The 25,607-nt window shown below is 41.2% G+C and overlaps 1 protein-coding gene across 9 annotated transcripts in view; it reads left to right on the top strand.

Annotated features, from left to right (window-relative positions):
• The window catches only part of KCTD1 (potassium channel tetramerization domain containing 1), a 61,801-nt gene that overhangs the window by 21,804 nt on the left and 14,390 nt on the right, over nucleotides 1-25,607 (top strand). For 3 of the 9 annotated variants that reach the window (XM_035125392.3, XM_060277867.2, XM_060277866.2), the window contains exons 2-3: nucleotides 13,586-13,764; nucleotides 24,365-24,509. In XM_035125392.3, coding sequence (XP_034981283.1) covers nucleotides 13,601-13,764; nucleotides 24,365-24,509 — 309 coding nt within the window. In that variant the 5' untranslated portion in view covers nucleotides 13,586-13,600. Of the gene's footprint in view, nucleotides 1-12,252; nucleotides 13,224-13,585; nucleotides 13,765-16,079; nucleotides 16,135-24,364; nucleotides 24,510-25,607 lie in introns of those variants that run through there. The other 6 variants (XM_035125391.3, XM_088675423.1, XM_088675424.1 and 3 more) reach the window with 4 other exon arrangements.

Raw genomic sequence — 25,607 nt, 5'->3', positions numbered from 1 at the left:
GGATCCCCTGTGGGTTTGCTACTGTGTGAGAACGAATTTCTGGAGGGACGGAAAGAGGGGCGGGAAGCTGAGGTAGAGAATCAGTTGGACTATGGTCCTTCGGGTCCCTTCCAACTCTACAATTCTATGATCCCTTCAGAACTTTGAATGTGTTTAAATAGCTAAATTCAAGTCATTTTACAGACTATACATGATCTACACACAGGAAAGTAAGGGGTGTGTGAGCATTTTTCCTGCCAGAGGCAGTTTCCTGGCGAGCTCTGCTCTACATTAGGATTGTAATGGAAGGGCACTTTCTACTTTAGACTTGCAAAAAGCATTTCTTCACCTTACATGGAACCTTAAATGACTACAAAATTATCATTTCCTAAAATGAGTAATCAAATAAAAATAAAATTGAAAGGAATCTTGTTGAAGCTTATTCGGGAGGAAATTTACACGTCAAAACTCCTTGAAAAGAGTTTGCACAGAACCAAGGAGAGGGGTGGGTGGCAAAAAGCCACAAAGGGAGGGGGAGGATATTTTAAAAGGAAAGCAGAGGGTCTCGGCTGATCTTATGGAAATGCAGTCTTTTAATGATCCTGTGACCAAATAAATCGAATTCAAAACCTGACCTCAGATAGACAATTGCTGCACATGGAAGTTCTATTTTGACAAGCAAGTTGTTTTTACTGGAAGGGATGCTCATTTTCCCTTTGGTCATACAGTGATAATACTTCTTAGGATTCCTTTGTATTCAAATGATCTATTGCTTACTTTTTATGCCCTTTACGAATAAATGTGTTAAGGTGTGTGCTTATATGTATGCATGTGTATGGGGATGGGTGAAGGTAAATGACAAAAATGAGCAGAGGCACCATATTGCTCTATTTCTGAGCTTTGGAATATTGGCAGGTAGGAAGGCGAGGGGCAGGGGAAATACTGGGTATCATAATCTTTCTTTCTTTCTTGAAATATTATATAACAGAATACGCAAAAAGAAAAATACTGTTAATGTCCTTAGTATATACTTGGATGATTATTCACAACTTGCAGAACAAATATTCATAAAGGATTTTACCAGGGAACACAATGCAGAGCAGTGGCAGTTATGTGTCTTGTGTAATATCTAATTAGGCCCTGAAGATAAAGTAGCATTTCTCTTGTTTAGTAATTGCAGTGGAAAGAAATGTTCTGGGGTTGCCACCATAACTGTGCCGTGGTATGCAATGTGATGCAGTTTTCAAGTGGCAAGGTTTTCTTTTTTTTTCTTTCATCTTCTCAAAAACCACTTTCTCAGACTAATGTGCTTCTGAAATGTTCTTTTGTTTGCAGTAGCAAATATACTCCTGTTGTAAAGAATTCAGCTGCAGGTCACCGTTTGGTACTGCAGAGTTCAGTGACCACATTTTGCTCCTGGCCATCCCAGCTGTGGCCCCTTCACACAAATCAATGGCAAACTAACCCCATTCGTTATTACTACTCCGGCATGACTTGGCTCCTATTTAATGTAGAAATAAGAAGAAGAAAAAGATGCTAATTAACAAAGTCTTCCAAACAAAACAGTATCATTTGGAGGGGGGGGGAGTTGATTTTAAAAAAACCAAAACCTTATTAAGGCAACTCCCAGTTTCAGATAAATAGATTCAAGTGACTATAATACATGATTGATTAGTCTATGCACACATTATGGATCATGTTAAATGGTAGCTTAAACAAATAGATAATGCATGATAGATTGTGTGAGGCACAATCTACCTAGAGGTTTTCTTGTGCTGATCTCATTGAGGCTTGTGCAGGAGAACTTCCAGAATGCTTTTGCAGGAATAAACAGCACGCATACCTACTTGGGACAACCCCCTCCACCTCTGCAACTCCCTTACCAGGGAATGGTGGGCTAGAGCAGGCATCCCCAAACTGCAGCCCTCCAGATGTTTTGGCCTACAACTCCCATGATCCCTAGCTAACAGGACCAGTGGTTGGGGAAGATGGGAATTTTAGTCCAAAACATCTGGAAGGCCGAAGTTTGGGGATGCCTGGGCTAGAGTGATAGGATTGGTGGGAGGCCTGCTGTGTTGCCTCCTGTTGGTTTAAAGTGCTCTCCCACTGTGCTTCTCTGGGACACCCTCCAAAGCATACAGTAGGATAAAGTATTATTGGAACTGCATGAGAGAATTCAGCTCTTTGCCTTTTCCTTAGTCCACGTAGTGTGCTGGCTTCAGAGGAGAAAAGGAGCATGACAACACCGCCCCCACTCCACAAATCAAGCTTTCTGTTGCTTGGTCAGACCTGAAGCTTGGTTGACAGTTCACCCAGAAGCCAGCTCTCTCTGAGCTTTGCAGCACTGCTACATTGAGTGAAACACAACTGCATGCCTTCTTATCCCATGAAATGCATAGTGACCTGCATGGCCTTGTGCTTGCTCTCCTCTCAGCTTTACACCTACTGCCTGCATGCCATCTTCCTCATGCACCATTTCCATGCTTCTGTGGCTTTTAGGATTTGAGGAGCAGTTCTTCTACAAAGGGTGAAGACAGGTCTTTTACAACCTCTTCAGTCTGCTTTCCTGAATCCATATGGAAACAACTCTACATACCTCCGTGTCTCTGTGTGATGTGTCGTGATTTCATTATATTGAAACTAACCTTTATTTTAAATGGCATGTATGAACATCAAAAGGACATGATTTCTCTTCGCATTATGTGCAAAATTCTAATCCTAGTAGGCTGCTTTTTTCTTTATGCAAGTTTGCATTTCCTTATGGAAGTTTAACTCATCATAACTGCTGTTTTCCTCCAGGGCTGCTGACAGGGGGAGGGGGTTACAGGGGATACACATGTACCAGGCTATGAGCCAGCAGGGGCTCCTGCCTCTTGGTTTTATTTTTTATTTTACAAAAAAAAGTCAATCAAATATTCCTGAAGGAAGTCAGAAAGCAGAGGCAGTTTTAAGGGTGCAGCAATTAGCAGTAAGCACCATTGCTAAGGATGCTTAATCACCATTGCTGAGCAATTAAAGAAAGGTATGTGGACCACCTGCACCTGGTACTTGGGAGGAAGTTCTCCCAGAGCAGTATAATAGAATAGGAGAGACTAGTTCCTGTGATATGCAGGATGGAGGAAGATACTAAGGTATGTACCGGTATGTTTAAGTGCTTTACTCCATGTCCCCAATACTTTCTTCAACCCCCCCCCCCAATGGGCTTCCTTTACAGAATAAAACATAATTTGCTGATTTTGGTAGGTTTGATTCAAAAGCAATTTCCTTGAAATAAATGAGGCTTCCTTCCTACTAGAAAAAAGGGTGCTGTTGTAAGCTTCCCACCCTGCTTTTTTATGTTTTCCACCCAGTCACTACTCTGCTTGTCATCACTGGGCTGTTATTTATTAATATACAATCACCATAAACAAAAATGTGAAATGAAGCTGCAAACACTTTGCAGCTGCAGCAAGGTTCATCTAGGGACTGTAGCATAACACAGTAGTAGTTCTGTTTGTTTATCAGAGTTGGCAAAATGTTTTGTGCATGAGTTTTGCTGAGAGCTGTGAAACTGCACATATTTGTTGCCGCTTGTTGTATATTTGTATCTTGATTTTTCTCCTGGGAGCTCAAGGTTGTTTACCTTGTTTCCCCTTCTCCCTACCCCCCTTTTTTTATCTTAATCACGGCCCTGGGAGGTAGGCTAGGCTGAGAGTTGGTAGTTCAAATGCTAAATTTGTGAAACTGCACATACTTGGGAGTACATTTTTGCTTGTTTTTATTTATCAGGGTTGGCAAACAGTTTGTTTGTTTGGGTATTTTGCTGTGAATAGGAGGACTTTGAAATGTTGCAATTAAAGCAAGGGGGCTATTGTGAATGACATATTTGTAACTTGCTTTTCATTCAGGAACTCTCAGTTGTGTACATTACCTACCTCCCCCCCCCTTATCTCAGCAGTAGGAGCCACCCTCTTCATGTAACTGTAATTTATTTTTAAACCATACAGTGATGGGCAGCTAAGAAATCAAAAAAATATTAGGAATAGCAGCCTTGTGGGGTAGGCTAGGCTAAGTTAATATATGTGGATAAGTTGCAATTCTTGCTAATAGATTGTGGAGTGGGGGTGGATATGAGGCCACAATTCACCTACAGTTCACCAGCCCACAAAATCCTGTTGGTATTCCTGGTGTTTCTTTCCATTATGGAGCGAAATGCACCAGTACTTAGTCTGTGTGCCTTTTCCAGCCTTCCTCCCAAACCCTTAACCTTTTGTGTTGTGGTGTGGTGTTTTGTTTTGTTTTTAGATTGTGAGCTTGAGCGTAGGGAGAGTCTTATTACTGATCATTGTGAGCTGGTCTGAGGTACAGGCAAGACCTGATTTGCGTGGGGGTTGAGTTTCAAGTCACTGTGCGCTCCTGCAGAGCACGCATATGCCTGCCTGTTACATCCAGCCTCCATTGCGCCCTTTTCCAGTTCCAAAAATGACCCACATGTGCAAGGGTGCATGTTCTTTGAATGCGTGCAAAACAGGGGTTTCCTGTACTTTTTGAGCTGAAGAGCAGGTTTAAAATACTATTAATAAATGTGTGGCACACATGATCCTGCACCACCATACGTATGTTGTTGTTTAGTCGTTTAGTTGTGCCTGACTCTTCATGACCCAATGGACCAGAGCACGCCAGGCACTCCTGTCTTCCACTGCCTCCCGCAGTTTGGTCAGACTCATGTGGGTCTTCAAGAACACTATTCAACCCTCGCATCCTCTGTCGTCCCCTTCTCCTTGTGCCCTCCATCTTTCCCAACATCAGGGTCTTTTCCAGGGAGTTTTCTCTTCTCATGAGGTGGCCAAAGTATTGGAGCCTCAGCTTCAGGATCTGTCCTTCCAGTGAGCACTCAGGGCTGATTTCCTTCAGAATGGATAGGTTTGATCTTCTTGCAGTCCATGGGACTCTCAAGAGTCTCCTCCAGCACCATAATTCAAAAGCATCAATTCTTTGGCAATCAGCCTTCTTTGTGGTCCAACTATACGTATAAAGGCAAAGGGACCCCTGACCATTAGGTCCAGTCATGACCAACTCTGGGGTTGCGGTGCTCATCTTGCTTTATTGGCCGAGGAAGCCACTGTACAGCTTCCAGGTCATGTGGCCAGCATGACTAAGCTGCTTCTGGCGAACCAGAGCAGCGCATGGAAACGCCCTTTACCTTCCCGCCGGAGTGGTACCTATTTATCCACTTGCACTTTGAGGTGCTTTAGAACTGCTAGGTTGGCAGGATTAGGGACCAAGCAACGGGAGCTCACCCCATTGCGGGGATTTGAGCTGCCGGCCTTCTGATCGGCAAGCCCTAGACTCTGTGGTTTAACCCGGAAGCATTTGCAATGTTAGTCAGGAAGATTCCTATTCTTGTAGAACACAAGCTTTATTCACTAGTTAATACACTATTTCTCTGTAATATACATGCATGTCTCTGTAGTATATGTGCATTATGTCAAGATGATAGTGCTGAATACGTATATTTTTTAAAGTTGATAAAAGAAGAGGCTGGCAGATTCAAGGGGAGGGGTTGCTTTTATATCACTGGCCAACCTCTGATTCAAAAGAGCCACTGGATTGTAAAGGTGATGTCTCTTGTCACCCCAGAGTGTCCAAACCTGAAATTATCTCTCTGCTTTCTCAGCCAAGATGGCAATTGGCAGTGTTTTTTTCCACTTCTGAGGGTGAAATTGCAAAGGGGAGAATAAACATCTAATGCACCTTCCGAAAGTTTTACGATGGGTGTTAGCTTCTCCTTGCTATTAGGTAGCTGATCTGGAACAATCCCAAGGGAATGTGCCACTGAAGTTCCAAAAGAAATAATTGAGTACTTCTGTGCTTCGTAAGTGCAGGCAAAAGAAAACAATCACTTTTGTCAAAACCTGGAAGAGTGAACTACCTTGGCATAAGTCAAGAACAATCAGGTATTCGCTCTCTGACCCCACCCCCGCAAAGGAAGACATATTGTTTCCTGGAGCTGTGTCAAAACTTGGGGATTAAATATCCTGCATACAATTTTATGTCCTACAAAACCACCCTTTCATTGGGGAATTGGGTGTGGGGGATATTTGGAAGACATGAAAGTATTTGTGGAAGAAGGACATTTGACCCTGTTGCAACAAGGCTGAAAGTCCCTCTTTTGCTGCACTCAGCGCATGAAAATGAGAAGCGTCAGTCAGGCTTGTTGAATATTGGAATGCATATTGGAATGAGCATTTGAATGCACATAGACTGTAGGAGCGTACATCTCACTGTTGTTGATGGAATGCATGCTTAAGATGTTTCATTCCATATCTCTGGAATCTGGCATGGCTAGAGTGGGCCTGGGATTCAGAATGAGGATGGTATGACTTTGCACTCCCTGACAATTCCTATATAGCACAGGGATGGGTAACCTGTGGCCCTCGAGAGGTTGTTGGACTACAATTCCCAACATCTCTGATCATTGGCCATACTGGCCGGGGTTGCTGGGCTGCGGGTGCACCCGGCATTTACCCATATGTGGCATTGCCAAATTTATGAGGTTGAAAATTTGGCACAGTTCTATTGTTTCCCAAAGTAACTTTGCCAAAGGATGTTGGCATTGATCGATGTTATTTTATTACAGATTTACAAAATAAAAAACATCAGTGGATGGTCCTCTTATCCACATTAGAGAACACAGCAGTTAAGAGTGCCAGCTGTGGTGTGTTGTCATACTGCATGTAGTAAGTTATGGCTGTTATCCTAATATTGCATTAGTTTGTGTACAGAGGTGTGCCACTTTGTATATTATCCCTTTAAAAGTGTGAGTAAGTAAATGTACAAAAGCATTACAAGAGCCCTGCTGAATCAGAGGCCCAAGGCCCATGTAGCCTAGCATCCTGTTCTCACAGGGGTTAGCCAGATGCTAATGGGAATCATATCCTGCAAGCCAGTTCTTAAATATTTTGCAAGCAGGATATGAATGTTAAAAATGCTGTAGGTGTCTCAGGTTGCAGCAGTATTGTGCCAGAGACTCCATAATGATTGTGGGCAGGACTGGGAGAAGTATCAAATATAGCCAGTTCTTAAATATTTTGTTGACATCTCAGGGAGCATGTTGAAGATATATTTATTTAATTATATGTATAGATAATTCCCCCCCCTCTAAGTTATAGGGATGGCATATAATATACAATATCCTGTTGCAGGATATTTAGGTTTCAATCTGCATACATAATTGACAGTATTGTTTAGTGATTTTTAAGAAGAGCTTTTTCATGTATATTTTGTTCTAATAGGAACAGCTGTGGTGCAGTTTGGTTAGGAACAGTCATGATGTTAATTTGAATAAATAAGTGTTAGTACAAATGTATAAACCAAGTTGATTTGAAGCCGATCACATGGTTTTGGTATTGATTCTGATTGCTTCTGTTGTTTTTTTTTTTTAAAAAAAATAGTTTCTCATACACAGGGATAGGGAGAGAATTTGTCTAGGGCAGGCATCCCCAAACTGTGGCCCTCCAGATGTTTTGGCCTATAACTCCCATGATCCCTAGCTAACAGGACCAGTGGTTGGGGAAGATGGGAATTGTAGTCCAAAACATCTGAAGGGCCGAAGTTTGGGGATGCCTGGTCTAGGGGATGTAGGACCATTGCAATGTTTCTCTGCATTCCTACAGATGTATTCAGTTCATATTTTGACATCATATTTGCAGTGATTCAGAGTTCTTCATTCCTGAAAAGTTTGTGTGTGTAGTAGCAGTGGAGAGAACTATTTCATACATGTACACAGGAAACAATTGAAGAAATGGTTACAGCAATTGACTCAGATTCTAGCATCATGCGAACCTACGGAAAGTGAAGGATTAGCTTTCCATTAAGTTTTAATTCATTTTTATTCTGTAGCATTCATAAGAATCTTGTTTCTAGCTTCCAAAATATAAATGATGATGGTCCTTGACTATCAGGTTCCTCCTCAAATGTTTTCTCTCTCTGTCTCTCACATAAACCTGTAATATGGGGATAATAATATTGATGTATCACAGGAAAGTTGTAAGAATTAATTTGAAACTTAAATGGAAAGCAAAACACAAGGCAAAATAGTATATGAGTGTTGGTAACATTTGAGCATTAAGGATTTTAAGAAACCAGCATCAGTAGAAAAGGCAATTTTGAGGTCACAAATACACATTTGTATGAAAAAAGACTTTTTGGTTGGTAGATATTTGGCTCTGTTGGTACTGAAAAATAGTGGCTCAAAACCTTTCTGCTAAAATTACTGAGTATAGAATTGATTTCTCTTAGAAAATTCAGGGAAATTATGAAATTCATCAGAAACTGCATGCATTACATAATACCTGCATATGAGCATTAGATCTGGTCAGGTATATTTGCATATTTACCTGAGGGTCAGTGCAGCATGGTCTTTTAAGTTGTGAAAACACATGTATACATATTTGTGTGTGTGTATTTGATCAAGATCAAGACTGCATCACTTGTAGTGTTCTTAAGCTGGACAAATAATTGTAGTACATACTTACGTGCACACATACTTTAGAATCATTGCAAGAAAGAGAAATATGTTCAGCTAGGACAGTATTTTAAAGTGTCACAAAAGTGCAGAATCAGGGCCGTCTTAAGCACCTCTGGCGACGGGCTGCTGCGCGACGGGCGGGCGGGCTCAGCGTGCAGCGCTGCTGCCGAAGGCGCTGCTGCATGGAACAGCGGCCGGCCGGCGGGCCCTGGCCATAGGGCCGGCCCTGTGCAGAATGAATGTTGCACCCACATTAAAAAACAATACACACCAGAACTCCCAGGATGCATGTGCACAGTGAGCTTCAATGAAAGCATTGCAGAATTTTAAAGCGTTCAGAATTTTGGGAATGATAATCAAAGTGACGTGCTGTTTGTGAATTTCTGTAGTAGTGCCATTCCTAAAGTATGCATTTTCCTATTAACTGACACCATGTATAAAATGTCAGATGCATTATTTCATATTTCATTCCGTTCTCATCCTTCATAGAGAACAAAAGTCTCTGCTTTTGCAAAATGATATGTGTCTTGCATATTGCACTAGCATGATAAGGGCATTTGCATGTACTACTTTAATGGAAAAACCTTTCTAGATCAGTCTTCATACAAAACATTGCTTACCAGTAATGGCAGAATCATTGATGAGACTGTCATTCTGTTGGGCACATGGCTCTCCCCTTCTCTTGGAACTCCTGAAGTTGTATGAGATCAGGAGAGGCAGATATCTTAAATGGAAGATTTGTTGGTACATCTCAGAAGAGTGTTGCTTTGGCTCTCTCTCTCTCTCGCCCCTCCCCCCATTTGAAGGGTTTAGTGTTCTGCGTAGAAAGGTGGCTCATATTATTGGGACCTCTCACCTGTTCCTTTGCTATAAGCCAGAGACAGGGAACCTGTGGCTCTGGATATTGTTATGCTGTAACTCCCATCTTCCCCAATCAGCACGGTCAGTGATGGCAGAAGTTTTAGTTCAACAACATCTGAAGAGCCACAGGTTCCCCACCCCTGCTGTGAAATAAGCCCAACAAATATCAGCCCGACATATTTGTCAGGGAAAGGACTGTTTTCTAGTAAGGATTTATAGTAAACGTAAATATTGTGAGCTATGTTTTAAAGTTGTGTTGTTTATTAAAGGTAGAGAATCCACTTTCATGTCCTATGGTGAGCAATCTTGGGTTAGATTTTATTATATAGGATATACTGTACTTTCCCACTTGTGTCTGACCTTCAGTATTTAAAGAGTCATTTTTCAGAACTATCACCTGCTGTTCAAGTTCTAGTAAGGAACCCGAGAAAGATGATATATTAGAACATGCCAGATTTCCTTTATGAAAATATTTTCTTCCAAGTCCTTTTGACACTATTGTATTATAAATTATAATAGATATGGGGGGGAATCATAAAGAAAATCATACAGAGCTGTATCCAACTCAGAGTAAACCCATTAAAATTAATGGAACCGATTAGTTGTGCCTATTAGTTTCAATGGGTCTACTCTGAGTAAGACTAGCATTGGATACAATCCATAGTATGTTTCATATATAGACCACAAAGCTATTATTTGTTGTATTCCCAAACTCTTCATTTTATCTATAGCCATCTCCTAAACAATTTATTTTTCTTCTCTGTTTCCTAGCATTATGCTAAAGGAATGTACAGTCTTCCCACTCAAGGTGGTTGTGGGATGTGTAGACCTGTTTTTGTTGTTCTCCAAGTAGGGCACCCTGAGCGGCATGATCCCAGGGGCGCCATCTCGGCTGCCCGCCATGCCTCAAAACGCATGCCCCACCCCAAAACGTGCACCCCACCTCTGTGCGTGGCGCATCCCACCCCCAAACGCGCCCCCCGCCCCTGCGCACAACGCGCCCCCAGAACGCGCGCCACGTCCCTAGCGGCAGCATGCCTGCTCTCCGCCCCCGGTGGCAGAGCATGAAGCTCCGCCGCTGCTTCCAGCCTTTCCAAATCCTAAGAACATAGCATTCTTCAAATAGCAATGATAGAAGTCACATCTTAACTCCTTCTCTTTGCTTACATTATTGCTTTGTTTGCTGTCCTTTGGACCTAATTGTCTGGCCAAATATCCAAGAAGCTTGAATGCATTCTGCAACTGTGACCCTTAAACCTAGTTTCAATTATAAAATCTCTCATGTTGTTCTTTTTAAGTTTGAGCTATTGTTTTGAAGGAAAGTAGTAGATTTAAGCCCCCCCCCTTAAAGTGCCGTGTTTCCCCCTTTTTAAGACACCGTCTTATAACTTTTTTCCCTCAAAAAAACACACAGTGGCTTATTTTCAGGGGGTGTCTTTTTTTTAAAAAAGTGCTGGTACAACTGGGACCCACTGGCTCAGGACGCTCAGTGCTCTCTTCTGCGCGCTGCTGGGCGCGTTGTTGGCGCTGCCAGTTCCGAGCGCCTGCAGGGTGGGGTGGGGGTGGCAGTGCTTTAAACCCCCAACCCTTTAGAAAGCAATGGAAGTTATGGACCGTAACAATCCTTAAGAGGCGCAGGTCTTAAAAAACCCCTGGTATCACCCTTGAAGCACAGCCTTCCAAAGTCAGGGGGGAAGAGGTCTGTTTAGACAAAGGAAAGGATCGGGGGTGATTCTGCGCCCTGGGACCCACAGAACTACTTTAAAAATCCCAACCTGGGGGGGGGGGTCAAATAGTGAAGCCCCATAGCCCTGTAGCAACAGAAGGCACATTCTGAAGCACCCGAGCTGTTCGGTTCCATAAAAAATCCAGGAATTGTAAAATTAACAACAATAATGGGGGGGCACTCTATCCAAAGAGTTAAGAAGGAATGGGAAAGTGTTGAGTTATATATGGAAAAATATGGAAAGGAAAGTTAGTTAAAGATAAAAAATAAATAATTATCGCAAGGGAAAAAATAACATCATAAAGGGTAATAATATTAAATATAAAATAGACAACACAACAGAAAAAGCAAGTATATGACTAAATGAGATCGCACAGGAGTGAGGGAAGTGGGGAGAGAGGGAGGGGGGGTAAGGAATGGAAGGAGGCAATGGCTGGAGGAGGGTATAGGGGGATGAATTAAAGAAAAATTAAGACTGAGAGGCGCATGGTTTTTGTTTTTTAAAGATGCAAAGGCTTGCAATCAGCCAAAGTATAGAGCCCAACTTCCAGGAGACTGCGATCTACTTGCGGATTTATAAACTGGAGGTGATCTACTCCCGTTTTATTGGTGTTCAGGTCAGAGTTGTTTTTAGAGAGAGGAAATATCCCATTTTTGAGGTTAAAGTAAAAGTTCCTGACCTTTTTTTTATAATGAGGAAATGCTGCTAAAACTCCGTTCTTCATTCCACGAAGGGGAGAGGGGGCGGGGCCGGGTGCTCAAAGACAAAAGAAATGGAAAAGGAGATAGCGATCAACTGCAGCCTCCTGCAGCCGCGGGGAGAGGCAAGGGCTGCAGCCGAGTGCTGCTTCGCAAACAAACGGGGGAAAGTGCTTAGAACCCAGAGAATCCAGCTGAAAAACACGAAGCAGCAACAGCAATTGCACACACACCATCCCAAGCCAGCACAGTAACCAAGTCCCAAAAGCAAGAAAGGACTCAGCAAACACTGCTGCGGCCGGCGTTGCTGCTGCTGACTCGGGGAGCTCAGTGCTCTCTTCCGCACAGCGCCTATCACTATGGCTTATTTTCGGGGTACGGTTTATATTTCTCAAATGCTTAGAAATGCTGCTATGGCTTATTTTATGACTACGCCTTAAAAAGGGGGAAACACGGTGTTATCTTGTGCAGGCTCAGTTACATTGTCCAGTATATGCAGCTGCCTCTTTTCGCTGTGAATGATCCAAATGGTTCAGGCAGCCTTAGGCAGACATCACAAATATTGAAAAGTGTCCAACCGTTTTAGTGAAATAATATTTTAAATGGTCAGATACAGATTCATCTTTTAAAATGATGTGGTAGTACAATGTTTGGGCCTGCTACAAATGGAAATGTGTTAATAAATTTTATGTTTGTTCTTCGCTGTGCAGAACTATAAATACTCTGGTGAAGCTTATTATAATTTTATCAACCTCTCAGCCGCTTTATATGCAAAATGATTTACAATGCTTATCCCAATGGCCCAATAATCCTAATAACTCTGTGGGGTTGTTCTCATTTTATGATGGATAATTGGAATTAACAGTGCAACCCTATGCCTATCTGATTAGTTGAGTCCTCACAGGTTATTGCTGATAAGATGCGTATCAACCCTAAACAATTCTGTATCCTCAGTCGGTATATCCCAGCTACATCCTTAAGTGAATATGTTAGGAGGAAGTGCCGTTGCCTTAGAAATGTGCCCAGGTTTTGTTTTGTTTACATTCCAGAATTTTGAAACTGGTCTGCCTTGCTGGCTTCAGCAAAATGCTTTGCTTCGCTCTGCCCCACCCTGACTCCTTGCACAGCGCTAGTGCTTGCAGTTTACTGACATTGCATTTCCAGTTTGACTGAGGCGTTTGTTTCATCTGCATCTGCTTGTGGTGCTCCCTTTTGGAGATTTCTTCGGGAAGCTGCTCTGGGGATAGCAGCCTCTTTGGGTGCAGAGGGGCATCTGTCATAACTTGTATAATACAGTATTTACATGGAAAATGTCTTTCTCAAAGGCTCTCGGTGCCCCGTGTTTTACAGTACATGAACAGTTGGCTAGTCCAGGTGTTTCCTCTTCTGTTTGCGTGATATGTGAATTGGAAATTCAAGAGAAGAGTTGGCAGAATGGAAGAGCTGAGGGTTTGTATTTACCTATTTTAACTGCATAGTGCATAGGTGGGTTTGGGACATAGCAAAATCCTGCTTCTCTCCTCTCCCTTTGTATTTTTTGATCATTTTGTCATTATTAGTGACTTAATCTAGCTCTGAAGTGAGCACTGAGCTAGTTTACATTTTCAAACAGAAGATTGCAATGTAACTAGATTTCAAGTTTAACTGACTTCTTTTTTAATAAAAAAAAGAGAGAGAGCCATATTTAAAGATGGAGACTGAGGTTTGGTGCTGGTGATGTTGTATTCAGTCTTAAACATGAACTTAGCTGTGTTGTTGGCTTTTCTAAAATAGAAACTCAAATTCCTAATGGTGTTTGTGTCTTTTCACAGGACAGTCGGCCCAATATGTCAAGACCTCTGATCACTAGGTCCCCTGCATCTCCTTTGAACAATCAAGGCATCCCCACGCCAGCCCAGCTCACAAAATCCAATGCACCGGTACATATTGATGTGGGTGGGCACATGTATACCAGCAGCTTGGCCACCCTTACAAAATATCCTGAATCAAGGTAATTCTAAGGACTATGTTGCATGTCTCTGGCAGTCTTGTTAATTTACTCACTTCTATCCTCTGACCTCTGTAACCTTTTTACTTGGTGCAAAACCACTTCACTTGAAAGGGAATCCATACACGTAAAGTCGTAGTTAGAAAGCATTTTGCTAAATGAAACACACCAGTGGATTTTGTTTCTCTACCCAGAACCCACCAGTAACTGACCCACATCACTCATAAAGCAGATTCTTTTGGTGTTTTTCTTTGACACTTTCTGTTGGCATTTTGTCAGTCCTTCCACTCAATATCACCTCGGAATGATGGGTTCCAACTTAGCATTTGAATTATCTGCTTTAGAAGAAGAGGGTTGGCTTTCTTTTGGACCTGGAAGAGGGAGGAATTTTCTGTCATCAGAATCTGGGATAGAGGGTGTATCTGAACAATTAAAACATAAAATAATTACATTTTTAGACAAATATTTGCTACATAATAAACATGTACATAGTCCTGGACAAAAGCATTTACTGACATGCACCTGATCAAATGATGCATCTTTGCTAATTTTAATGTAATATTCTTTCTTTTTAAAGGAAACAAGTTACTTGGGTAACTGCAAATTTTATGTACTTACAGTACTCTAGTGAGTACTGTTGGTCTAGAGTTGGGCTTGAGTAATAGGTTTTTTAAACCTTCAAATTATTTTTATATAGACTTAATGACTGAAATCGCAAAAAGGGATTTGAGTATGCTAATCAGATGATCATCACTGTCATCTTTGACAGCACTAGTAATTTAGTCTGTGGGAGTGAAGCCTGGTTTCAGACCTCCCACGTGCTTCAAGCAAGTAGTGATTGGTGACTAGAATTATGTGTGCAGTATCAATTGGCATTTCAGTTTCTGATTCAGCTGGGAGTCTGCATGTGGAAGTCACATTTTACTTTTGGGTCCTCCTTGCTTAATCAGGTCCAACTGTTTGTTAGACACCATGCATTCAGTGTAGTAGGCCCACCTGAGATTAAATAGGCACCCACCTTGCAAAATTTTGGGTGCATAGCAAAGACTTTCTTGTTTTAGCAGGCATTTTAATGCAGCGTTTGAGTTGAAGTTAGATTTCATAATTATTTCTAAAGGTATTATTCTCTGTGTGCATTATTTTTACATGTTCCACTAAGATATGCTGATGATTAAATGGTATATACAGACGTACCTTGGAAGTCAAATGGAATCTGTTCCAAAACATTCAACTTCCAAGGCATGGCTTCCGATTGGCTGCAGGAAGCTCCTGCAGCCAACCAGAAGCTGTGTGGAAGCCCCATCAGACTTTCGGCTTCCGAAAGAACGTTCAAAAACTGGAACAATCTCTTCCAGTTTTTGATCGTTCAGGAGCCAAAACGTTTGGCAACTAAGCCATTCAAATTCCAAGGTAAGAATGTACATGTCTTAAATAAATAAATCTGTTTCCTGGGTCAGGAGAAATTGCATTTAGTTATAACAGGAAATAGTTATTATGTCATTACTGATATTGAGCAGCCATCTAGAGAGATTGATACAACACTACCTGCTAGATTTAGTATATTAGCTCTTGGTAGTGGTGGTGTCACTTCTATTTGAACCACAACAAAAATCTACTGTGCCTGCTCACAAAGTCATTAAAATTCACATAGTCAAATGAGCGGCTCTCATTAAGGAATGAATTCCACCCCCCTCAAGTGTTTTCCAGTTCACAGGTGATGCTATAGTGTCTTGGTCCATTATTGGTACAGAATAACTAATTGTAAACAAACTAACTGCAACAGTGTCTTCCCTTGTGTCAGCTTTCTTTTTTGTAGAAATTAAGAAAAATCTGTGGAAGCCAGACCTGTAGTATTCGTGATGTCAGGAGAGATTGGGCTCTTTCTAGAATATGACGGGTTGCAACATGCCAGTATTTATTTATTTTTACCAGTTTTAGTTTAGACTGCTAAATTATAAAATTTGTAGGAAGAGTGTGGTGATAAATGAGGAACAAAAATATCGTAAGTTGTTCACAAGCAATCCAAAAAAACCCAGAACTCTGGCATCATAAAGGAGCAGTAATAGTCTGGTCTTCAGCTGGTGGGTTGGGACCCACTAATCTGTGGTGGGCCCAGCCAGCAGCACTACCACCTTACAAATCCATGATCAAAATTTAAGAAAAGCTCTGTGTCCAAGCATGAAGAAACGTAACAATTCATATAACTTACTTTTCTGAGAATTCATGATGTTAGCGCCCCAGCTTCTGCTATGCTAGTCTCTCTTAAATTGCTATATGGTTTCAAAGCAGTTTAATATACTTCTTGTGTATAATTGCAGGACTAAACAGAGTCTGCTTGTAGCTTTACAGCCAACACCCATGGCCACCCACAGGGTATGTTTGAAGCTTCAGTATATAGCTGCCAAGTACTCTGCTGTTTCTTGCTGGCTTTGTTCCACTTTTTTGCTGGCTTTGCATTTGGAAAGCTTTGCCCCTTTTGAGATTTGTTTCCCAATGCTTTGTTAAAAGACAGCCACGAAGTGAGAAAGAGCCTTTGGATCTGATGGCATTATTTTCCAACTGACGAAATCTTACCTGTTCTTACGGCATTCTTACGGCATGCATTATATGAAATCACAGAAGGGAGAGAGGGCCACAAAAGTTTTACTTCCCCCTGTTATCGACACTCAGCATACCATCTCAAGCTATGTTTTTGCAATCAGAATTTTTCTTCTCTCTCTTTTCAAATTCTCATGTCTGCTGCTCTGATTTGTTGTTGGCTGAGGGCAAAACCAGAAGTTAGCTTAATTGCTTAGCTGTCTGTGTTTTTTTTCTTTATTTAATTACAGTCATAGGGACAATTTTTCCATTGGGACCACAAAGCGCAGAGAGGAGTTGTTTAACTCTTCCCTTCTAGCTGTGTTCCAAATGAAAACTGTCCCTGTGCAGGTAGAAGACTTAGGGACAAAACACTTCCATTGTCATCATTGAAAACTTGTTTCTAAGCCTCATAACTGCTGTGTGTGTGTGTGTGTGTGTGTGTGTGTGTGTGTGCGTGTGTGTGTGTGTGTTGGAATCACAGCTGGGGAGAAAAGAGTTAAATCCTCTTCCCCATACACTGTTGTCCCCAGGAACATTGCCAGTCCACACCTGTAATTAAGTAAAGGGGGGGGAACAAAGATAAAGTTGCCTGTTGTGCACTTACTGTAATGCTTTGTTTGACTTGGTTCTTTTGTAAGAGCATAAGGCGGTGGATGCTTAAATCCCATTGCTTATTTTGAATTTAATTCTACTCCATATACAGGGCTCATCAAAATTTACTTTCTACCATTTCCATTGCAAGCATCCTTTCCCTGTTTACAAAAATGAATAAACTGAGCATGTGTGAGGCTCATCCTAGTAGTGATACTGGCACTTTTCCTACCTCCAGAGTTCAGCATGATGTCTTTGTCTCACCTCTGCTCAACTTGGAGGATGTTCAGGATCAGTGACAAGCGCAAACCTTTGTTTGTCCTTGGTAGACAGCCAGGCTTGTGGCTCCTGCCCCTGCATGTGTTCAGCTACAGTCTTGCTTTGTGGCTTCCCATATTACCTTTTTCAACAAGCCAGCATGTGATTTTGGTGTAGACCAAGGACGGGCAGCAGGATCTGAGCAGCAAGGTGGGTGATTATCTCCCCTACCCTGCAGGCCACATCACACTCTTGTCAGGTGACCTGGTTTTGCCCATGCAGTTTGAAATCAAACCATTTGGGCAAAGGTACATGTCATGGTTGGGCAAAAAGATTCCTGCATTGCAAGGAGTTGGACTAGATGGTCCCCATGGTCCTTTCCAACTCTAAAATTTGATGATTATATTATCTGAACACCTGTAACAGCTTTTCATTTCATTGACAATCATGTAGTTCTGATCAGAGCTTGTTCCAGCACTTTTTCCTGCCATTTCCTCTTTGCTGATGACTTCTATATCTTCCTACCACCACCCCAGTTTTTGTTCCAACATTCAGCCTTCCATAGAAACATTTCACAGTGAAGAGGGAATTAAAGAAAGAAGACATTTAAACTATAAAGTTTCCTCATACCTCCTCCTAGCTCAGAGGCCCCTCACAGCCCCCAAATCCTCTGGCATTTAATGAGTGTGTTCTTATTCCAGAAGTAGAAAGTTCAGAACAGGCTTTGTTTGCATGCTTATAATGGTAAAGGGACCCCTGACCATTAGGTCCAGTCACAGAAAACTCTGGGGTTGCAGCGCTCATCTCGCTTTACTGGCCGAGGGAGCCGGCATACAGCTTCCGGGTCATGTGGCCAGCATGACAAAACCGCTTCTGGCAAACCAGAGCAGCACACGGAAACACCATTTACCTTCCCGCTTGGAGCGGTACCTATTTATCTACTTGCTTTCAAACTGCTAGGTTGGCAGGAGCTGGGACTGAGCAACAGGAGCTCACCCTGTCGCGGGAATTCGAACCACTGACCTTCTGACCTAGGCTCAGTGGTTTAACCCACAGCGCCATCCGCGTCCCTTTGCATGCTTATACAACACATCTAAATATCTATTGTGGTAATCCTGTAAACCCCATTCTACAATCTAGGGAGTTAGCTCCACTCCCAGTAATCAAGTAAAGTAAGTTCTGGGTTTCAGGCCCCTTTTTTGTTATTGTACCAGCCACCCTTGAGTTCTGCTTTCTCTTTGAAGTTTCCTTTTCCTGTACAGATATGTTGGTAGCTGTGTGACCTCTGAGCCAAGCTAGTCTTCCTCTGTGCATTCTCCCTCTTTATGTGCTACCAAAGAAGAGGAGAGCCTGTGTACCATTTTGCTACCAATTCCCAGCATTGACCTTAAGCAGCCTATGTTTACGCCCAGACAAATCAAGAACAATGCAGCGCTGAATACTGTCAGCCTCTGTCTCCTTAACACGCATGGTTTTGTTTTGTTTTTCAAACATTAAGATATAAATGTTATGAAGCCTGCATTAATACCTGAATAAATTTATAATGTGTATTTTTTCAGCTGAGTGAAGAGATTCATTCTATATTTTTATTTTATGATAGCATTTGCATCTGTCATGTTCATCCCAAGTAGTTAACACATTATTGCTCTTGTAATGACCGCATCAAATTTTATTTTCACCAATTCAATCTCTGTTTTCAACCCCCAGAAATCTATAATTGTACAATAAATTGGAATGAAATTAATCCCTTGTGAGACATAAATTAAAATAAATAAAGATTGTGGGATTATTATATTTTATTTTATTTAGGCTGCAGTGGCTGCAATTAAGCTGCAGTGGACATTACCAGTAAGCATACATAACCCACACATGTGAATGGGATAGGATGACTTTTAGCTGTTCATGTAATTTATTAACCACTTCTCCGTTAAAAAATGCTCCAAAGCTCCAACCCTAATCCCACTTACCTGGGAGCAAGCCCCTTTGAATTCAGTATGGCTTACTTCTGATTAGACATGGTTAGGATTGTGCTTTAAGATAATATGACATGTAAAAGTAACTGATTGACCGACTTAATTTTTATTCAAAGTATATATTTTGAACTTGGCAGTCAAGTACCTGATTAAAAAAGAAAAAGAAATTGAGAGAATAGAAATGTTCTTGTGTTCTTCAGTTGTCTCAGGTAGGTAAAGGACAAGGCAGAGCAGACAGCAGTGTGCAAAAATTGTGCACATTGTAGTAGTTGCATATGCTCCCTGCAGGTACAAGATTTCTGGATTTCTGTGCCCATGAGTTTTTTCAAGACCTGTTTGTGGCCAGTGTACTTACTAGTGTGGATGTTGGTGGGTCCTTGCCTTGCTGCACTTGGGATAAGTCAATCCCTGTCCCTGACCTGCGAATCTGTGAAATGTTCTCTGCTTCATTTGACAAATTTTTTGAGTTGTCAGTGCACTTGAGCTCTTCTGTGTTCCTTCTGTTAAAATATCCCTGCAGTAATTTATTTTGGACAGAATATCCTGTCAGGAGAGCATAGATTCACTTGTGTCTTCCATATGCCCATAACACATATCCAGCTTTAATTTCAAAGCAGAGGCTGTAAGATTTAATTGAAATGGGTTTTTACCCAGTACAGTGAGTTTTCACTAGGGTTGTGTGTAGTTACCTGAATATAATTGTGAGGAGATTATGTAACATGGTCACAAGGTACTGGTTTATACATAAACATAGAGATCTAGTTTGCGTAGTAACTGCTTTCCCTTTTATCCTCATTAGTGGTAGCAATTAATTTACACTCTTGTGCAACTACATATTATGTCTCGGGTACTAAGGCAGTAATTTATGGCTTTACGCAAGGAGCCAGAACCGCAAATTCTAAACAGTAGCAGCAAGCATTTCCAGGCCACAGCTCCTCTGCTGATAGTAGGTTCTAAACCTGCCTGGCCTTGTTTAAGATTCAACTGAATGAGGTCCAGAACACGCTGCTCAAGTAAGTTCATTAAAACCCTTCTTAGCTTCCCTTTTATCCATCTGAAAATTGATTTCTTTTTAAACGGTTTAAGAAGATGCTTCAGGGCTTCAGAGCCTATATTAAAAAAATGAAATCTCTTCCTGTCTTGGAGCAACACAAATAGTCAATACAAAATTGACAAATGATCCTTTAAGGATATCCATTGAATCCATTATCTCCAGGCCCCTGTGTGAGACACTTCATCACAAACATCATCATCTTGATGATACATTGCAGAAGAAACAAGGTGAAAATCAGAAAACTCCCCACCCCCAGTATTTATAGGCAGACTGCCACAATCATGGAAGTAAACCAGTATAGGTTGGAATTGCTTTCCCTTCTTGAAAGTTAACTCGGTTATGTTTAACATATTTCAAATGGAAAGAAACAAACTGTTTTATGTTGAAAGCATTTCTCGTAAGGGATAGATGATAGGTTATACCATGCAACAAATCCTTTCAATGAAAACCAATTTGTAAAAGGCTTGCAAACTTCTTAACAGGCTATCGTCGTAGGGAATGCTGCCCCCATATCGAGGGAGGCTATTCAGTTGTGGCATCCCCTCTAGGGAACCATGTCCCATCTGAGTTGTGGTAGGTATTCACATTGATGGGATTTTGACTCATTTATTCTTTATCTAGCCTCCCAGTCTTTAATCTGTGTTAGGTTTCTATTGTTGTTGTTGAATTACTACTACTACGGCACTACGGCACTACTACTAAAATTTCTTTACTGCCCTTCATCCGAGGATCACAGGCAGTTTACAATATAAAAACAAAAAAATGCACACCATAGTAACAAACAAATAACCCTGAACAGTGCTTAAAAGGCCATAGATTGTTTAATTAGCCAAATGCCTAGAAGAAGAGGAATGTTTTTGTTTGGCACCTAAAGATATGTAACAAAGGCACTAGGTGAGCCTCTGGGGAAAGCATTAAATGGGGGGAGTCACCCTCCAAAAATTGTATTGTGACTCTCCAGACCTCTTGTAGAGAAGGCATATAAAGAAGGGCCCCAGATGATTGCAGGGTCCAGTTTTATTCTAATTGTTACATTGTGATACATCACTTTCTGGTTTTTAGTCGTGTAACAATATTGTTAAATGAATCATTTAATTATACAGTATTAATTTTTCAAACGCATCTCCTCCTGATGTTATTTAACAGATAACAGGGCTTCACTGAGAGCACAACTCATGTGAAATCTCAAGAGTTCATAGAAAACAGTATGCAGAGAAGATGACTAGTTGTCGAAGTGAACAGGAACCCAGGGATAGGGTGGCATCAAGCCTGGAAATTTCTAGGAATCTAGAAAACGGGGAATGAAGGCAAACTCATCAGGACCGATGATTAAGGGGTTTTGTTCCCATCTGAGTCAATTCCAGTAGACTTAGTCTTTAGTTTTTATACATTGAGTATCAGACCTAGCCAGGGTTCACACATCCTTGCCTTGGAGCTAGATTGGCTGGCACCAGCTGCTGAGCAACTTCATATCTGTTCTCCTCTTGAATAAGGGCTGACTCTGTCTTACTGAGTTGGCTAGCACAAACTTGTTTAGGAAAAAAGAGGGAACTGGTCAAATTATGCAAGTGATTGCTTAACAGCAACCACAGATTGGATGGCTTTAAAAGTGGATTAGACAACTTCATGGTTTAGAAGCCTATGTTCTACCTCCACTGTCAGAGGCAGTATGGCCCTGAATACCAATTGCTGGGTATCACAAGTGGGTTCAGTGCTTTTTTGCTCAAATCTTGCGTTCAGACTTCTAAAGGATTGGCCACTGTGAGAAAAGGATGCTGGAAGAGATTGGCCATTGGCCTGGTCTGGCAGGGCTTTTCATATATTCTTATGTTCTTAACTTCAATTTCTCTCACAGATTTTACTCTTTTTACATTGTTCATATTGTCAGTCATTTTCAATACAATACGAATATCACTCAGGAGAAAAGATGTCAGGGTTTGTTTGTTTTTAGAAGCAAAACTACATGAATGTTGACAAATGTCTGGGGAACCAGTCGAACCCACTCCATTTTGAAACATTTCTCGACCCTTTATTCGTTCATTTTTCTATTTATTTACTTTCTTCAAAGACAAGTTTCCCAATATAAATCTTCGATCTTGTTAAATCTGTGAACAGTTCATTTGCCTCTCGGGTTGCATTTTGAGTTTGTACAGCTGCTTTCTGCCTTGGGCCACAGTGAGTCTGACAAAAATTATCAGTTTCATCGGGTTGCTACTTGGAAGTTCAGAAGCAAATATTAAACCAATTCAGACATGTGTGAGAGACTGACCTTCTGGATAGGAGGATGAGGTACATTGGCGAGCACAGTGGGTGGGTGGTAGGGATAATGGCAGGAAGAAACATCAACTTGCCTTTTAAACTACCTTATCCTGTAAGTGGCTTTATAATGGAAATTGTGGACCTAGAAAGGAGAAGAAAACATGGTGAGGTCTCTAAAGGTGACATAAAAGTAACAGGCATTTGTTCCAATGGGAAACATTGGTAAGAATAGTCTTGACATCCACATCCCATTTTATTGATATTCTTTAAAGCTTGGGCCACTAGTGTCTGCTTGCTTTGATATATGACTAATAATAATGAGACCAACAAACCTGTTGCCTAATGGGGGCTGTGCAAAGTCATGACCCATGTGATCCTGCTGAATGTTTTCTGCCTTCGAGACAAGAGAAGTCTTGTTCTAAGTGGTCAGTTTACTTTGTAAATTGCAAAAGAAATAAAGTCCTAAAATTAGGGTCTTTGGGCACTTTAATATGTAATCTGAATGGGCTGTTCCTGAAAGTCAGTGAAGATCAGTGATTTCACAAAGTGAAAATATACGCTTTAAAAATACAAATTACTAAATTGTATGCAGATTTAATAGAACCTGACCCTAACTGAGTTGCATTTCTCTGTGTCATGTTGTTGTTCACATAAAATTAGATAAATTGATGAATGTTTGGGGTAGATCAGCAACATAAAGAATACAGAATGTGATATAAATTGGAGGCATGTATGGCGTTTCTCTGATACCAATAGTCTGAAAATCTTGTATGTGGAACTGAGAGTGGTCCTCTGTCCAAAGCTTTTAATGCCTGCTCTAATGTTAGCAACCTCACTGGCTCCACCTTGATTGACATTCACTCACAGAAGGTCATTATATATTTTATTTTGAAAATAAATCAAATAGGACACTAGAGGGGACAGCCAATATCAAATTGCTGCTCATCCGGGAATCTGCAATCCAAAACCCAGTCCTTGCTGACTTTGACCCATGGAACAATGCCAGCATGGCAGAGTGTGCTGGCAGAGTGATACTTGCATCACTCCATGGGTGGAAATCAGCATGGAACTCCCTGTTCCACCTGCAAAATGGGTGGGTGGAGAGAAGGGCTAGTGGCAGAATCCCTGTTGGTAACAGCTGGTGGAAAACCTCAAAATGAGGCATTCCAGCAACAAAGGAGCTAAACTATCCCAGGATATGTTGGATTCAAAACCAGCCCCTTTGCCCCTATTTGACAGGAAGTGGAAATGATGGATGAAAAATGAAAGGCTAATGGCATCATAAGAAAAATGAAATGCTGAAATGGTTCTCTTCCGATTTAGAATTGCAACCCTGATGTCTTTCACATGTGGGGGAGGAACACAACCCTAAGAATGAAAACATGAAATATTCAGAATATTAGAATCAAAAGAGAGTGATTACCAGATTTCACGTGATTAGATTATTTTGGTTTAGAGCCAAATACCGCAAAAAATATCAGCCCTGAAGGTTTATGTTGCAATCAGTTTTAAATAGAAGAAAATTATGTGCATGGGTAAAAGTACTTCTAATGGGCATGCCTTCTTCATCCAGCATCACTTTCAAAGATGTTTTAAGAAACTACAGTATTGAAATGGAAATGCATTCCGTAATGCCCTATTTTCATTGTAAATATCTGAGACAAGTGCTCTCATTAATATTAAGTTCAAAATTGATTCAAAAATTCACATTGATAACATATCACTGTGTCATATCCATTGCCATAATATTCTTTTCACCATGAAATGTTACTATCACTGAGCTCGATTAATGCAAAAACATGGATTCAAGAAATTCCAGTGACCAAGGTCAGTGACTCCTAGTGACTTAAAGATGCTGACTGCAAATTGACTTTTCTCTCATTTTCAGAATTGGGAGGCTTTTTGATGGCACAGAGCCAATTGTTTTGGACAGCCTGAAGCAGCACTACTTCATTGACAGAGATGGCCAAATGTTCAGATATATCCTGAATTTTCTACGAACATCAAAGCTCCTCATACCAGATGATTTCAAGGTGAAATTTTATGCATCGTCATCATCCTATTTGAAATGTTTAGAAAGGAGGTAGCTTGAGTAATCAGAACTGCCATGTGCCAGGAGCAAGGCTTGTGGGTTGCATTGATGGATGCTGGCAAATAATAGATCTCTTAAATGAATATTTGAAAATATTGAGCTTACAGTTTGACAAGCGAATTATAAAACATATTTCATATCATGGGAGGAGTCTATGTGTGTAAAGCAAGCTTTCACCTGATATTTCCTGAACACATGAACAGGAAGGCAGTGCCAATGAATACAGGAAAGTGTGAGTTGAACCAGCAGACACTCTTAAACTGTAGACATCCATACCTTTGAATGGGTCCCATGCAGTTTGGTTGCCATTTGTATCATAGAGGCTTAACCTATGATCATAAGCCACCATAAGGGTAAGATTGTCAGCTGTACTCTGATTGAAGACTGCTATCTTTCCATTTTGAGTCCCTGAGAGGCACATGGAAGGTAGGTCTGTAAACAGCTACCAGTCTAATAGTTAAATGGAACCTCCAAATGGAGAACAATGTGCCCCTGAATACCAGCTGCCCGTGGACAGCAGTAGGGAAGGGCCACTGCCATTATGCCAGGGGTGGGGCACATTCCCACCCAACCCGCAGTCTCGTTTCCCCTGATTTCCCCAGCAGCCGGTGGCCGGTGTTGGGAACAAGATGGACTGTTGTCTAATCCAACAGGACTCTTAGCAGCCTTAGGAATGCTGTCAAAACCTTGGTCACTCAACCTGTTTATTGTGTTTTCATCTTTATTCATTTGCAGAAGGTTTGCAAAGAGGTTAGAGAATGGCCCCCGTTGATTGAGTATTCATTCTGATTTGTTCAGAGCTTGTGTATCATGCTAAGTAATTGTTGTCCCTCACTTTTCTTACTTGTAAAAAGTTCAGATTGTTTTTTGGAAGCAGGCTGGTTGTGCAAGAGCACCAGATCCACTTTAACTGCACAACCTACACGGTTGAATCCTACTCGCAGAATACAGCAACAGCCTCAGAGCCTCAGAGCAGCCCCCATGCAGAATCTTGATTTGAACCACATAATTGTAGGTTATTCATATAAATGATCTACTT

This window comes from Zootoca vivipara, chromosome 8, assembly GCF_965207765.1.
Source record: "Zootoca vivipara chromosome 8, rZooViv2.hap1.1, whole genome shotgun sequence".
NCBI classification, from domain to species: domain Eukaryota; kingdom Metazoa; phylum Chordata; class Lepidosauria; order Squamata; family Lacertidae; genus Zootoca; species Zootoca vivipara.
This window is presented reverse-complemented; position numbering and strand designations above follow the sequence as displayed.